General features: G+C 45.7%; 1 protein-coding gene across 2 annotated transcripts in view; it reads right to left on the reverse strand.

The window, feature by feature from the left end:
• MYOF (myoferlin) overlaps positions 1–13,732 on the reverse strand; it is a 157,475-nt gene that overhangs the window by 19,516 nt on the left and 124,227 nt on the right. For both annotated transcript variants that reach the window (XM_068548215.1, XM_068548214.1), the window contains 6 exons: positions 12,833–12,909; positions 9,440–9,451; positions 7,909–8,007; positions 6,352–6,477; positions 4,276–4,431; positions 3,740–3,831 (listed from right to left, as the gene is read on the reverse strand). In XM_068548215.1, the coding sequence (XP_068404316.1) occupies positions 3,740–3,831; positions 4,276–4,431; positions 6,352–6,477; positions 7,909–8,007; positions 9,440–9,451; positions 12,833–12,909 (562 nt within the window). The remainder of the gene's footprint in view (positions 1–3,739; positions 3,832–4,275; positions 4,432–6,351; positions 6,478–7,908; positions 8,008–9,439; positions 9,452–12,832; positions 12,910–13,732) is intronic.

Consider the following 13,732-nt stretch of genomic DNA (forward strand, 5'->3'; position numbering starts at 1 on the left):
GCGTCTCACACAAACCAGGGCTCTGCACAAAGACTCCCCGGGCTGGGGCCGGGGCTGCAGGAGGAGGACATCATGGCTGGGATAACCAGGTGGGTGGCGGCAGGCAGGGGTGCTTGATTAAGTAGTGCACGTTAGTAATGAGAGCAACAGATTGTACACTTGCTCAGGAGAAGATCCGGGGCCTTAAATGCCTAACGAGAATCCCAGCTTTGCTTCTTACTGGCTGCGGGACCCTAGGCCAGCTACTTAACCTCCTGTGCTCAGTTTTCTCATCTGTAAAATGGTGATAAGAATCCCTACCATCCCATGTTGTTACAAGGGTCAAGGGAAGAAATGTTTAGAAAGCATTTGGTATGAGTGCATTACTCAAAACCCAATAGCTATCATAGTAATAATAATAAATTATTATAAGTTATATAATAATTATTGTTAATAATTATAATATTATTAGCACATTTGCCTATTATCTGGGCACCCAGGCATCTCTTCCCAGCTGGGAGACTAGTAAGGCACAAGCACCCCGATTTATAGCCCCCATATCTGTGCCCCTACTATGTTCCCTTCTCTGCCTCAACAGAGACCACTACCCCATGGAACACCCTGGACTCACCCCACAGGAGCATGAGGGTCTGGAGGGGGAAAGTGGAAGGCTGCCAAGAAGGCCCCCTCCCTCCTCCCAGGCCCTCTGGCTCTGCCACTGATTTGTGGAGGCTTTTCGATAGTATCTGTATTAAAATGCAAACACTTCTGAGAGAACGATAAATAATCAAGCAGTAATTTCTGTGGTAGGTGAGCAATATGGCGCCAGTTCTGAGATGGTGATAACTGTACAGCATAAGCTCCAGATGGGTGGGGTTTGGTTCTGTATCTGCACACAGAGGGGTGAGTCCCATAGTAGATGCTCAATAAACTTTGTGGACAGAAAACTGTGAGAGGCCTCTTGCATCTCTCCTCTCTCACTGTGCCTCCAGTCCTCCTCCTGTCACTCTGGTGTGTGGACTGGTTCTTGCCCAAAGAGCCAGGAGTATTAATCTCTTGAGCAGAAGGGTATGTGTCAGTGGGGCTCTGGAGACAAGCTTCTAGGGTGTCTCCTAGATACATCTCAGTGACTTCTCCAGACTGCTGCAGCCAGGCGGGGGCCTGCAGGAGGAAGGCGGCCCAGGATAGAAGGTGCTGGAGTCATGGCCACACCTGAAGCACCATATCCACACGAGCCCCCAAATTCCATTACTGGATTCCAAGGGACAGGTAATATGTGTCCCTTGACAAAAAGAATTCTTTGCTCAAATAAGTTTGAGAACCACTTCTGGTGTTCCTCTGGGCAAACCGAAGGTTCTGAGAAGTCCTGCAGTTATCTTTTTAACCCAAGCATCTTGGTTTGATGAAGGAATACGTCTTTCTTTAGAACACAATTAACATCTTCTGGCAGACTGACATCCCATTGAATGTTATGGGATAACGATGCTGAACAGTGGCTGAGCACGTAGGAAAGGTTGCTCCTTCCTGAATTCCTTTCGTGGAATCCCTGAGGGTCTCCGCTGAGAAGAAAGTCACCCTGGAAAAGACGGAGGCCAGGGACCGGAGCCGTGGGAGGGGTTGCAGAGCCAGCGTCTCCCTGGCTCCACCCTGCTGGGCGGGGTGATGTCTGCACGTTCACCAGATGGCGATTGGCTATGCGGAGCCTGACGGCATCACTTCCTTCCGGGGTGGCTCCAAGCTAGACTTTTCCTGCCACTTAATTAAGCTTGCGCTTGGCTCCTCCGAGATGAGCGATTCAGACAGGGCCGCCTTTCTCCCGTAAAAGCTGGCTTTCCCTGCTTCCCCGTCTCCCTCGCATGGATCCCTCCTTCCTGCCCTGCGTGCCTTTTCCTGTCTAGACCTCAGGGCTGGATCAGGGGAAGAAAAGGAAAACAATCATACTGCCCTGCCAGAGGATTACTTCCACTGCCTGGCCCTGGCACGCGGCCCCGGGGTGTGCGGCACAGAAGGTGTGCATGTGCGCGTGTGCACACGCATGTACACACAAGAGAGGGAAGGATTGCATAAGGGCACCCACCAACAAACATGAGTAGAGAAGAAGCGGATGGGCAGGACAATAAAGCCAGAAATTAAAATACAGGCACACGTCAAATGAGAACAAAGTGTTCTCCTTCTCGGCAGGGTTCTGGGGAAAAATAACACTATTTTTACAAATACTCTGTGCAAAGAACATTTTTCTACAGGTGATGGCTTGGCCCGGAATATGAAACATTACCAAGAGTGTTGGAAAAGCCTGGGGCTTGGTCAGGAATTTCTACCTAAGTCTTGGCTGCCCGGTGCACCAGCTGTGTGGACACAGCTCTGGTGCCCTGTTTCTGTCACCTGTAAAGTGGGGCCGTGACTCCCTGCCCTGTCAGCTGCCGGGTTTGACAATGAGGTGAAAATCAGATGGTGGTGGCCATGCAGACGCTGCATTCAGGTGGCCTGGGCGTGAGTCCCGGCTCTGCCGCCCAGCAGTGGAGTGAGTTGGTGCTGACTCCCTCTGTGCCTCCGTTTCCTCTGTTGTCAGGTGAGGGGAGCCCCTCAGAGTTGTGAGATTTTTGAGATGTTTTCTATGAAGGGCTCGGCATAGTGCACATCCACAGTAAAAGCTCCCCAAATAGTAGCTACTATTAAATGTGGAAGTAGTTTATAGCTGAAAAAAGCCGGTCCTCTTTAGAGGTCACTTGGGTGCACCTTACCCTTGAGAAGGTTCTGATGAGATCAGTGTAACAGTCCAGAACAGATGTAAAGTGGCAATGATGAAGACAGTAATGCTATTTCAAGAATCTTCAGGGGACTTCCCGGGTGGCGCAGTGGTTAAGAATCCGCCTGCCAATGCAGGGGACACAGGTTCGAGCTGTGGTCCAGGAAGATCCCACATGCCGTGGAGCAACGAAGCCCGTGCGCCACAACTACTGAGCCTGCGCCCTACAGCCCGCGAGCCACAACTACTGAGCCCGCGTGCCACAACTACTGAGGCTGTGCTTAGCGCCCGTGAGCCACAACTACGAAAGCCCGCGCACCACAACTATGGAGCCTGCGCTCTAGAGCCCGCGAGCCACAACTACTGAAGCCCACGTGCCTAGAGCCCGTGCTCTGCAAAAAGAAGCCACTGCAATGAGAAGCCCGCCCACCACAACGAAGAGTAGCCCCCGCTCGCCGCAACTAGAGAAAGCCCGCGCGCAGCAATGAAGACCCAATGCAGCCATAAATAAAATCTTCGGGGACAGAAGACAGGGAGCAGGACATCTGACCCCATCACTTTCTGCTGCCTTCTCAGTTTTGGTAACAGAGTCAGTAACACATACACTGGCTCAAAGTGGTGGAGTCAAAGCATCCCAGAAAAGAGAGCTTAGCAGGATCGAGGAGTGAGAACCACCTGTCACTACACGTAAGTCACTGCCTACCCTTCTTGTCTAGAAGCCACAAACCCTCCGGACTCCTGGGCCTCATTACCCGCCACCCGCCCCTCCAGGTCTCACAACAAATCTCTCAGACTTGGTTTAGTTTTCTTCGTGGTACTTTTCACTTCCACAGATTTCTTGTGTTTGTGCATTTACGTATTTATTACCTGCCCCACCGACTTGGATATTTGAATAGTTCACAGACATAGTTTCACAGCTTCCGGGCCTAGAGCAGAGCCTGGCACCCATTGCATCCTTAGCACAGAGGCCAAGAAGAAAAGAACCACAGAAAAGCGTCAGGAAATGCCCGTTACCTGCCGAACACCGGGTTGAGAGTGTTGGGGATGTAGTGGTCTCGATCTTCCATTACTTTTTTGCCCAGTGTTATTTTTATATAAGGGTCACACTGTGGGGACAAAACAGACGGCAGGTTATGTCACCATGGGGTGCCAGTTCAAGGCAGTTTCTGGGACAGACTCAGGTGTGACTCCACCCCCGCTCCCACGCTGATGAGAAGGGGTAGCCTCAGACCAGGTCTGGGCAATGCTCCCTCTTGGCGCCATGCAGCCAGCGCACCTTTGGAGGAGAGGCAGTGGCGGGGAGCAGTGACAAAGCAATTCTCCTCCGAGGTCACATCTGTAAAATGAGAAGGGTGAACCAGAGGCTCCAAAGCCCCTTCAAGCTCTGAGATAAATCCCCACTGGGACAATCCTCCTGAACAGATTGTTTTGATAGAGTATCTTTCCCCTTGTGAGATAACAGAGCCCAGAAAGAAAGAACATGGCAATTACTGTGGCTGACGACTGTAATTATGTTGCTATAGGAGAAGGCGCCACGCCCAAACTCTTACCAGGCCATTGTTGTCCTGGGGCTGGAGCTCTAAGCCTCGAACAATGTAAATCCTAACTGTGCATTCCTGTGGGATGCTGTCAGGTAGTTCCCGAAACTGCCGGGGAGGGGACGGCACGCTGGGGTCATCCGACAGGGGGTAGATTCTGAAGGAGCCCTAGGAGAGAGACACACAGATGTACTCGCAGGACCTTGGGCGATCAGGGCAGAGGGCCTGGGGCAGTGTCCTTTCCCCCAGGACACGGGGGGCAGCCACGGGGGCTGTGGGATTGGGGGATGAAGGGCTGCGTTTTGTGAAAGAAATGGCTATGGTGTGCTTTGCATGTTTCCAGTGGGGAAAGTGAGTGATGATAAAGTAATTACTTAATAGATCACAGGGGAGAAGAAAGGGCAGGGCAGAGGTAGGGAGGCCTGGCAAAAACCTAGGCAAGACATGGAGGTGGCCTGGATCAGTACGATGGCAAAGGAGGTGATGAGAAGTGAAATTCTGCACATTTTTTGAAGATAGGAATAAAAATGATTATTTTTTAAACTCAATAAAGTATAAAGGGTGATTTCCCTTTTTTTTAAAAAAATCACCCCTGTAAACCCCCTTCCATCCACTCCCAAGCAAACTCCTATTCATCCCTCAGGTCTCAGCTGAAAAGTGTCACTTCTTCTGGGAAACCTCCCTGATTGCCCCTGGGTTGGATAGGTTTCCTAACACTCTCTTCTAACCCCGCACTCACCCCTATTGCAGCACTGACCTCTGCATCGTCACTGTCTATTTATTGTCTATATTCTTCACTAGACTGTGAGCTTCCTGAGGGAGGGAAATATTTCTTGTTTATCACTCTATCTCCAGGACCTAACACAGGGCTGGGCATGAAGCAGGGACACAATAAGCAGTTTCTGAATGAGTGAGCCATCAGGCCAGCTTGAGAGGCCTTATATTTTATCTTGAAACCAGCTTACGTACAAGAGAAAGCACTAAAGTTGGATTCAGAACACGTGGGTCTTAGTGCCAGCTACTTTCACTAAGTAAAGCAGCATGATGTAAGCACCTACCATGTGCCAGGTACTGGGGGCCAAAAAATGAACTCAAGGAATCCAGTCTGGCACAGGGGTGTTAAATAGGTTTGACTCTCATGCTATCTTTGATGGCTTGGTGGAAAGCTATAATGAGAAGGATTTTGAAACCACGTGTAGGGTAAAATGGTCTGATCGATTAGCAATGTCTGCTATTGGAAAGGATTAGGAAGTAACAGCACGTCTGCCACGGATTTGCCAACTGCGGTTGGAGGGAGGGGCAGTTGTGAAAGCAGATACTTACAATGTGAAAGGTACTTTAGTAGCAGCGGGGACCCAGGGAGCCTGGGGTAGGAGTGAGTCACCCAGGGAACACTTCACAAAGAATGTGACATCGGAGCTGGCTGGCGCTTAAAAGAATGAGTAGGAGTTTGTCAGACCACAGAGAGGGAAGGAAGGGCATCCAGGGAATGAAGAAGAACTTGTCCCAGAGCTCCAAGTTGTGAGAGGACAGGGTGTGTTTGGGGCTTGGAGAGGATGCAGTGGCAGGAGAGACAAGAAGCTTGTGAAAGGCCAGCCCAACCCTTGGAAGGAGTTGAGACTTGACCCGGTGGAAACTCAAGCGATGTCTTTAAGCGGTTGAGAAACACGATCAGATTTGGTTGCGTCAAGGATGGACTAGAGTGTGGACGAGAAGGGTGGCAAGGACAGTGGATTGGGAAAGTGCTGCATTGGTCCTGCTGAAAGCCTGGGACACGTGTGTGTGTGTGTGTGTGTGTGTGTGTGTGTGTGTGTGAGTGTGTGTGTGTGTGTGTGTGTGTGTGTGTGAACTAGAGCTTAGAGAGGCTGACTCTACAGGATTCAAGGCTGCTTGGCATCAGCAGGGAGAAAGATACGGAGAATGGCTTTGAGTGTTCTGCCCCCGACCCCACTGTCCTCTTCCTTGTTAGCATTCTCTAGCATCCTTCAGATGTCAGAGGATATGTCCCTGACCCAGAGATTGGTTGTCCTTTATCCTAGGTCTATAAAGGTGGATTTTAAACAGGACAGACACACACGTTTTACTCACCTTAAACTCTCCTACCACAGAAGGATCTTCATTCTCATCTGATTTGCCTCGATACAGCTTGAAAGTATCTGAGAAGTCTGTCAGGCCCTCGAATTCCGTTACCTCCTCTAGTTCACAGTCATATATCTGCAAACCATCAACAGATTCTTAATTTCTCATTAAAATACAGGTGGAATCTAAAATCAAAAAGACTGACAGTACCCAATGGGCATGAGATGTGGATGGAGCGCCAGAACTCGCACATTGCTGGCTGGAGTGCAGAATGATATGACCACTTTGGGAAAGTGTCTGGCAATTTTTTATGAAGTTACATATCCAGCTACTCTATGATGCAGAAGTTGTATTCCTAGGTATTCCTCCAAGAGACATGAAAACATGTCCACACGGTATTAGAATGTCCATAGCAGCTTCATCATCAGGAGAATGGATAAACAAGTCGTGGTATATCCATACAACGGAATATGACTCAGCAATTAAAAGGTGCAAACTACTGATGCACAAGACAATATGATGGATCTCAAAACTACTGTGTTGGGCTAGAGAAGCCACACACACACAAATACGTATTGTATGAGTCCACTTATTTGACGTATAAAAAAAGGCAAAACCGATCTATGATGATGAAATCAGATCAGTTGTCTCTAAGAGGGTTGGAAGGTTGTGAGAAATTGAATGGAAAGGGGTACAAACAAAGGAGTTTTCTGGGGTGATGGAAATGTTCTTTGCCTTGTTTTGGTAGTGGTTTACGTAGGTGTATATACAATTATCACAACTCACTGAATGGATTACTTTATTGTATGTAAATTATACCTCGATAAAAAGCTAGAAGAGGAGGAGGAGGAGGAGGGAGGAGGAAGGAAGGAAGGAAGGAAAGAGGGAGGGATGGAGGATGGACTGTGGGGCTGATCTAGTTTATTTCTCTAAATAAGCGGTTCTTTACATGCTGGTGTTTCTCAAGCTGCGTTGAGATGTTAGGACAATCACATGAAAGAAAGTAGATTTTTCCAAGTTCTGAAAAAATTAATAAAGAACTGGAAAACCCAAACCATTAACAGAAAGATCATCCATAGCCAGGCCGGCCTAGTCCAATAGCTTGTCTTCCTCCTGGACACAGAGTTGTGATTGTACACTACATACATGTAAAAGAATCAACTTCTCAGCTAGTGAAACTGATGCTCGTTCAGAAGACAGAATAAAGCATGTTGACATTTCATGCTTTTTTGCAAGAGCACCATGACTTTGAAGGTCTCCCTTGGTCAAACTGGACAATTGTTGGCCTAACTAGCGTGGTGCCAACCCATTCCCAACCCTCGGCCAGATGTCCCCAAGCCTTAAAGTGGCAGTCACATAACCATAAATCAACAGCTGTCCTCAAGCCCCGGGAATCTTGGCAAAGCCAAAATCCATCACAAGGGGGCTCCCCAGGAGGCTAGAGGTGCTCCTGGCCCCTCAGCCTCAGCACCCACCATTGGACCTTTCAGTCTTTCACTCAGTTCTGCCTGTGGCCAGTTTTAACGCATGTCAATCCCCCACCCACAGTAGCATAGGCCCAGGTACCTGGAGTTTGGGATAGCCTTTCTGAATATATTGTCCACATTTTTCATGTTCCCCTGTGGAAGCATAATATTTACTCCACCAGTCAATACTTTCTTCCTCCTAAAGAAAGACACATGAAAATGGAAAAATCTTTAGTGATGCCCTGGATTTCCAATCACTGCAAGAAAACTCATATGTAATAGACAAGAGAAACAGGTACTTCTGAACCTGAAAGAGGCGAGATTATATGACTCGTTTACATGCACCAAAGTATTCAGGATTCTTCTACCCAGAAGCTGGAGGTGAAATGATGATCCTTGGCCAATGAAATGTGTTTGGCTTTAATGGCCACAGCTACACTAGATGACTTTCTTACATTCTATGGATACAATCTATTCATTTGTCTGTTTTTACTCTTTTATCCTGTTGACTTGATATTTACATATGCAGATAAATTAAAACAAAACCTTCAGTATGTGTTTACTATTTCATCCTCCAGTATGTGTTTTCCACTGTTTCATTTCCTTAGCCCTTTTAGCCAGCAATGCGCTGCAAAACAAAGCTCACTAAGCTAAGAGTGGGTAAAACTGGTTCTAATTCAAGTTCCATCCTTTACGTTAGAAGCCATACCCTTATGTTACAAGCCACACCACATTAGGTACGTTGTTTAACATCTCTGAGCATCATTTTCTTCATCCACTGAATAGGATAATAACACTACCTGCCCCCATCCATCTCATAGGATTGTTTTGTTTTGTTTTGTTTTTTGGCCACGCTGTGCGGCATGCGGGATGATCTTAGTTCCCCAAGATCCCCGACCAGGGATTGAACCCGTGCCCCCTGCATTGGGAGCACATAGTCTTAACCAGTGGACCACCAGGGAAGTCTCTCATAGAGTTGTTTTGGACATGAAATAAGATCATTAGGAGAAGGAGCTTTGAAAATTATAAAATGTGAAGCAAGAGTAGGGAGGCATCATGGTTTGTTTAGACCAGTGGCTCCCAACCTATTCTTGGAGATTCTAATTCAATCAGCCTGGGGTGAGACCTGGCATCCAGGATACTTTCAAAAGTTCCCCAGGTAACGTGCAGCCAGAGTTCAGAATCCGGTGGTTCTTAGACTGGGCAGAAGGGACAGCATTTAGAATCACTTGTGCAACATTCTCAAACTGTAGAAGGCTGTAGTTTATCGAAGGCTACTATAAATTCCACTCAGATTTATAACAAGAATAGATCCCATCAGACCCACCCGTGGCTTAATCTACCTAGGAAGAGTGAGCTTGCCCAAAATAGTGTGTCACCAGCAACATGGCCTCCTCTTCCATCTGGGGGGAAGGAAGAAGGAACACTCAAGAAAAGCTATTTCTTATTTATATATGGTATATATATATATGTTTATACACACGCCTACAGTTATTTCCCCTTTATGGCTCAGTAACCCAACCCTGGCTTAAAAAATTTATTTATTTATTTATTTATTTACTTACTTACGTATCAGCTACAGGCAGAAAATACATGAATCTTAAGTCTAGCAAAACGTGTATAATAGTTACCTTTTCTGTTAGCTGCCCATCACATATATATGGGCAGGAAGAGGACAAACCATGTTCAGGTCACACGGAGACGGAGACCCCATGAGCATTAGGTTCAATGAGAAAGAGAAAAGGAGACGTTATTTTTCATCCATGCCTTATATTATCAACATTTTGATGGATTATTTATTCAATTCAAGATGATCTCATAATTAAACACACCTTATTGGTTTCTTCTCTGAAAATGTGCAGAAGAGTTACAAACAGTATTAAAATAAAAGGGTTGGAGGTAGCCACCCATGTCCCATGTTTTAATAGAGTTAGACAATCAATCTGTCCACCAGCATAGTGATCACAAAGGGGGTGGGGTGGGGTGGAGGTGGGGATGAATACAGTTGCTTATCTTCCTGCCCCAAACCTTTTATTCCATTCAGCTTCTAAAGTATATCCCCAACTTGGCCTAATTCTCATTCCTTCAAAAACTCCTGTCCCAAGATGTTTATGTCCAACATGACTGCAGCACCATCATGTAAGTATCTTCTCTTGATTTTTCCCCATGCCGACAATAAAGCACCAAATACATATCCATCCATAAATGGATGTCAAGTCTCTCATTGGCCAAATCCTCCCATTTGAGTTTCTGCATGGAGAATCCACCAGGAGATGAGAGAATGGACAGCTAGGATGCTGGGGCTTGACTTTTTTCTTGGTACCTGCTGGAACATCAGCCAAGCTCACCCTTAGGGGCAGTTTGAAGAATTGCTACCTCCTAACTTCAAGTTCATTTTCACTGTGAGGGGGCAGCGACTCCTCACTACAGGCACTTCCTGCAGGGAGTGCTGGGCGGCCACGGGGCTTCTTCTACAAGTGCCCATCGGCATTTTCCGCATCGACTTTTGTTCAGCACACAGAAATGCCAAGAGAGGCAGACAGACAGATAGATATAACAATTCTTTCTATTAGATTCATGTCAAAGCGAGATTAAAAATTAAATCATCACAGCTGAATTGAGATTTTGGAGAGAGGGACTTTATGCCAAAAGTGTTTTCACATTCTGAATGGTTCCTGAATTCATATATTTAGAGTCTGTTTATTCACATCTATTCTCAGCTATTTGAAATCATTTCAAAGAAATGAATAGTCCATGATTTAAAAAGCGTTATTCAGAACAGATTGCTGATGTTAAAATCTAGGATTAATATGGGAGAATTTATTCATGTCCGCTTGCTCATTAGTTCACGTGGCAAAGTAGCTGAAGCAGCTAAAGTAACTTGCTTCATTATATCCAAATGGCATAGAAGATTCTCCCCTGAAGCTTAAAATAATCACATTTTTTTAAAGATCATCTTTCACTCCAAAATCTAGAAAGAATCTGAAAGGAGAGTTCAAGTCTTTAGACCGAGGTCCCCGCAGCCCCAGGCAGCTTCATGCATTTTCTTATCATACATACATGCACTGTCGTTGAAGAAGCCATTTTGCTGAGAGCTGTTGACATACTGCTTAAGCACTGGAATTGGAAGGTAATTGTTGAAATGGCCATGTAGGAACGTCTGTGTTATCTGGCTAGCACTTAGCAATTTGTCCCCAGTGCTTATTTCCCGCTTTACTTGTGGTGGTGCTGAGCACATCTGTTAAGAGCTCCCAGGGTCACCACAAGGTAGTGGTGTGAGTTTCTGTGAGCCCGAAACTGTCACCTGAAGCCACATTCCACAGCTCCCATCAACAGCACAGTGTTGACCCATTCCCTCCATTTACCAATAAAAGGCTTGAATTGAGTTAGTGGTAATAGGTATTCATTACACACACATCGCATGTACATGTAACACATGCATATCACATGCATGTATATTGCATGCATGCACGTATATTACATGCATGCACGTATATTACATGTATATGTAATCCAGGACATCAGCAAGCTTGTCATTGGCTCTTCCAAAGCTCAACTTTGCTCATTTGACTTTGCATAGATGAGTGCTATATTCCCCAATGAATAGGTGGTATCAGATTTTTAGAGGCAATTCCAAATAGCCTTTCTTATCAACACAGTATACCTCCAGTAGGTGTTAGGAGAGCAGCTGAGTGAAAGTTATTTATAGTACATGAGAATGACTGATACTACCTTCCTCAGTCTTGCTAAGTTGCAACTTAAAATATGATGTAAACTCAACTTTCACAATGTGTCGCTACAGTAGCCTCATCTGTTAACTACTGTTAAGAAATGAATGAGATTGCGGCATAGACTGGCTTTATTCTTCTTCTTGGGCCTCCATACCTGGGGCTACTGAGTATACAGAAGGCCCAAAGAAGAGCTGATTGACAATGGGAGGCAGGAAAGCTGGAGGCTGATTACAGAGCAGGATCTTAAACTGGCTTTTTCCAAAGTTGTTGTGAAAACGTACATAAAAGATCTTAAGTATATTATATTTAGCTTCTCCCTAGGCTACTACTGTTTTATTGGGAATATTTGGGGTTGTTTATAAAGTGAACATAGTGGTTTTGCATATTTGATACTGTCATTTCTGACTGTGGAGGATTCTCAGGGAATAGAATCAAACACACTGCTACGCAGTGCTGGCTGTAGAGCCCACATTTAGTATGGTCCAATTGTTAGTGAGTTTAATGCAGTGGGAAGAAAGTGGATTTCTTTAAAGGCACTGTTTATAGACATAACACATTAAAGTGCAATCATGTGCACTTTTCGGCCAGTTTGCACATTAAAACATGCTGTGAAAGTCCATCGTGAATGCCAACAGGAACGGGGAGATATTTGATGTTTTCTTTTTTCTGGGCTGGGAACTTTTTTTTTCCCTCTCCTTCTTGTCGAACTGGCTGGAATGGTTTTAACATAGGGTCCTGAGTGAGCATTTCCACCAGTTTCTTGATTTGGAAAACCACAGTGAATATACAAGTCGGAGATATCCCATACACTGACAAATAGGGTCATTAAAAATCCATGACACTTCTGTTTCATGTAGGGGAAAAAAAGTGGTGTGCTACATGTATCCCTCTTCTGAATGTTGTGGTGCTGTGTATTTGCTCCTGAAATTTCTCTTTATTGCAAATGATATCACTCAGACTGTCCACACTAAAGGTCCTCAGACCTGCCTGCACATTAGAATCACTTGGGGAGATTTTAAAATTTACTGTTGTCTAGCTCCCTCTCCCTCATGGAGAGTGGAGCACGGGTCTGAGTATATTTTAAGTATCCTGGGTGACTGAGGGTAGAGGACATGAGTCCACACAATGTCACCGTAGCTACTGATGAGTGTAAGATTCAGGTTTTTTACCGTGATAAGCTGGTTTGTTATTTTATTTTAGTTGCATTGAATGGTTGTTTGACTGAATTCACCTAATGCTTAGATGCCTGGAAGATAAAACTGACATCATCCAATGATCAGTTCTGAAGCCTACCTTTGATGCCAGTAATGGTTTGGTGTCTTCTATTTCAACAACGACGTCCCGGCAGGGTGGGATAGACAAAAAGGAGGCTGCAAGACAATTTCATAATCTAAGATACTTACAAAAATATAGTGGTGAACATTCTACTCCAAGTTCAAGTTCAACAGCCACACAGTGGAAGGTAGAGTTTGCTCCTGGATGAGACTTACTAAATGGAGAAGACCACGTCTGAATGTAGAAAAATAACCCAATTCATTGCTTTTCCCAAAATATGATATGGTTTTACACATTTTTAAGGGGACTTTATGGCCCATTTTTTTCTTTTATCTTAGACAATTAGCCCAATCCTGTACACAGGAAATGCTAAAAAAAGAATTGTGTCAACACATGTCTTTAGAGGATGTAGGAGTGAGGTCGGGGCAATGGGGGCTGGGGGGAGCTACACCAAAGGAGCCTCCTTTTCATGGAATCTGTTCTAAGACACAGAAAAGCAAAGCAGGGTGAATAGTTGCACATTTCAGGGCTGAAGTTGCAGTGGCTCATTCAGCTTGGTTCTCACAGTGTACATAGAGGGAAAAGGCACACATCCTGGCTTTAAATAATTCCCAGAATATTTGTGGCTCTGGATGTTGAGGTTAGAGCAAGGGATCAGGAGCAGCCCCTGGGCTCACCAGGTTTGGTTCAGCTGAAGGGGTTGCTGAAGCCTCAGCCTGGGGCAGGGTGGGATGAGAGGTGCAGCTACCCTTTATGGAAGAAGGCATCAGGCAGCCAGACATTCAACAGGAGGGCAGAACTCAGACAGAACAAACTCTGCCAAGCCAAAAGAACTTTGTGTTTAACCCAGCATTTGATGTATAGGACATAAAGGAGGGAAAACACATTTTTTAGGCACCTACCATGTGCCAGGCAGTG

This window comes from Eschrichtius robustus, chromosome 7, assembly GCF_028021215.1.
Source record: "Eschrichtius robustus isolate mEscRob2 chromosome 7, mEscRob2.pri, whole genome shotgun sequence".
In the NCBI taxonomy this organism is placed as follows: Eukaryota; Metazoa; Chordata; class Mammalia; order Artiodactyla; family Eschrichtiidae; genus Eschrichtius; species Eschrichtius robustus.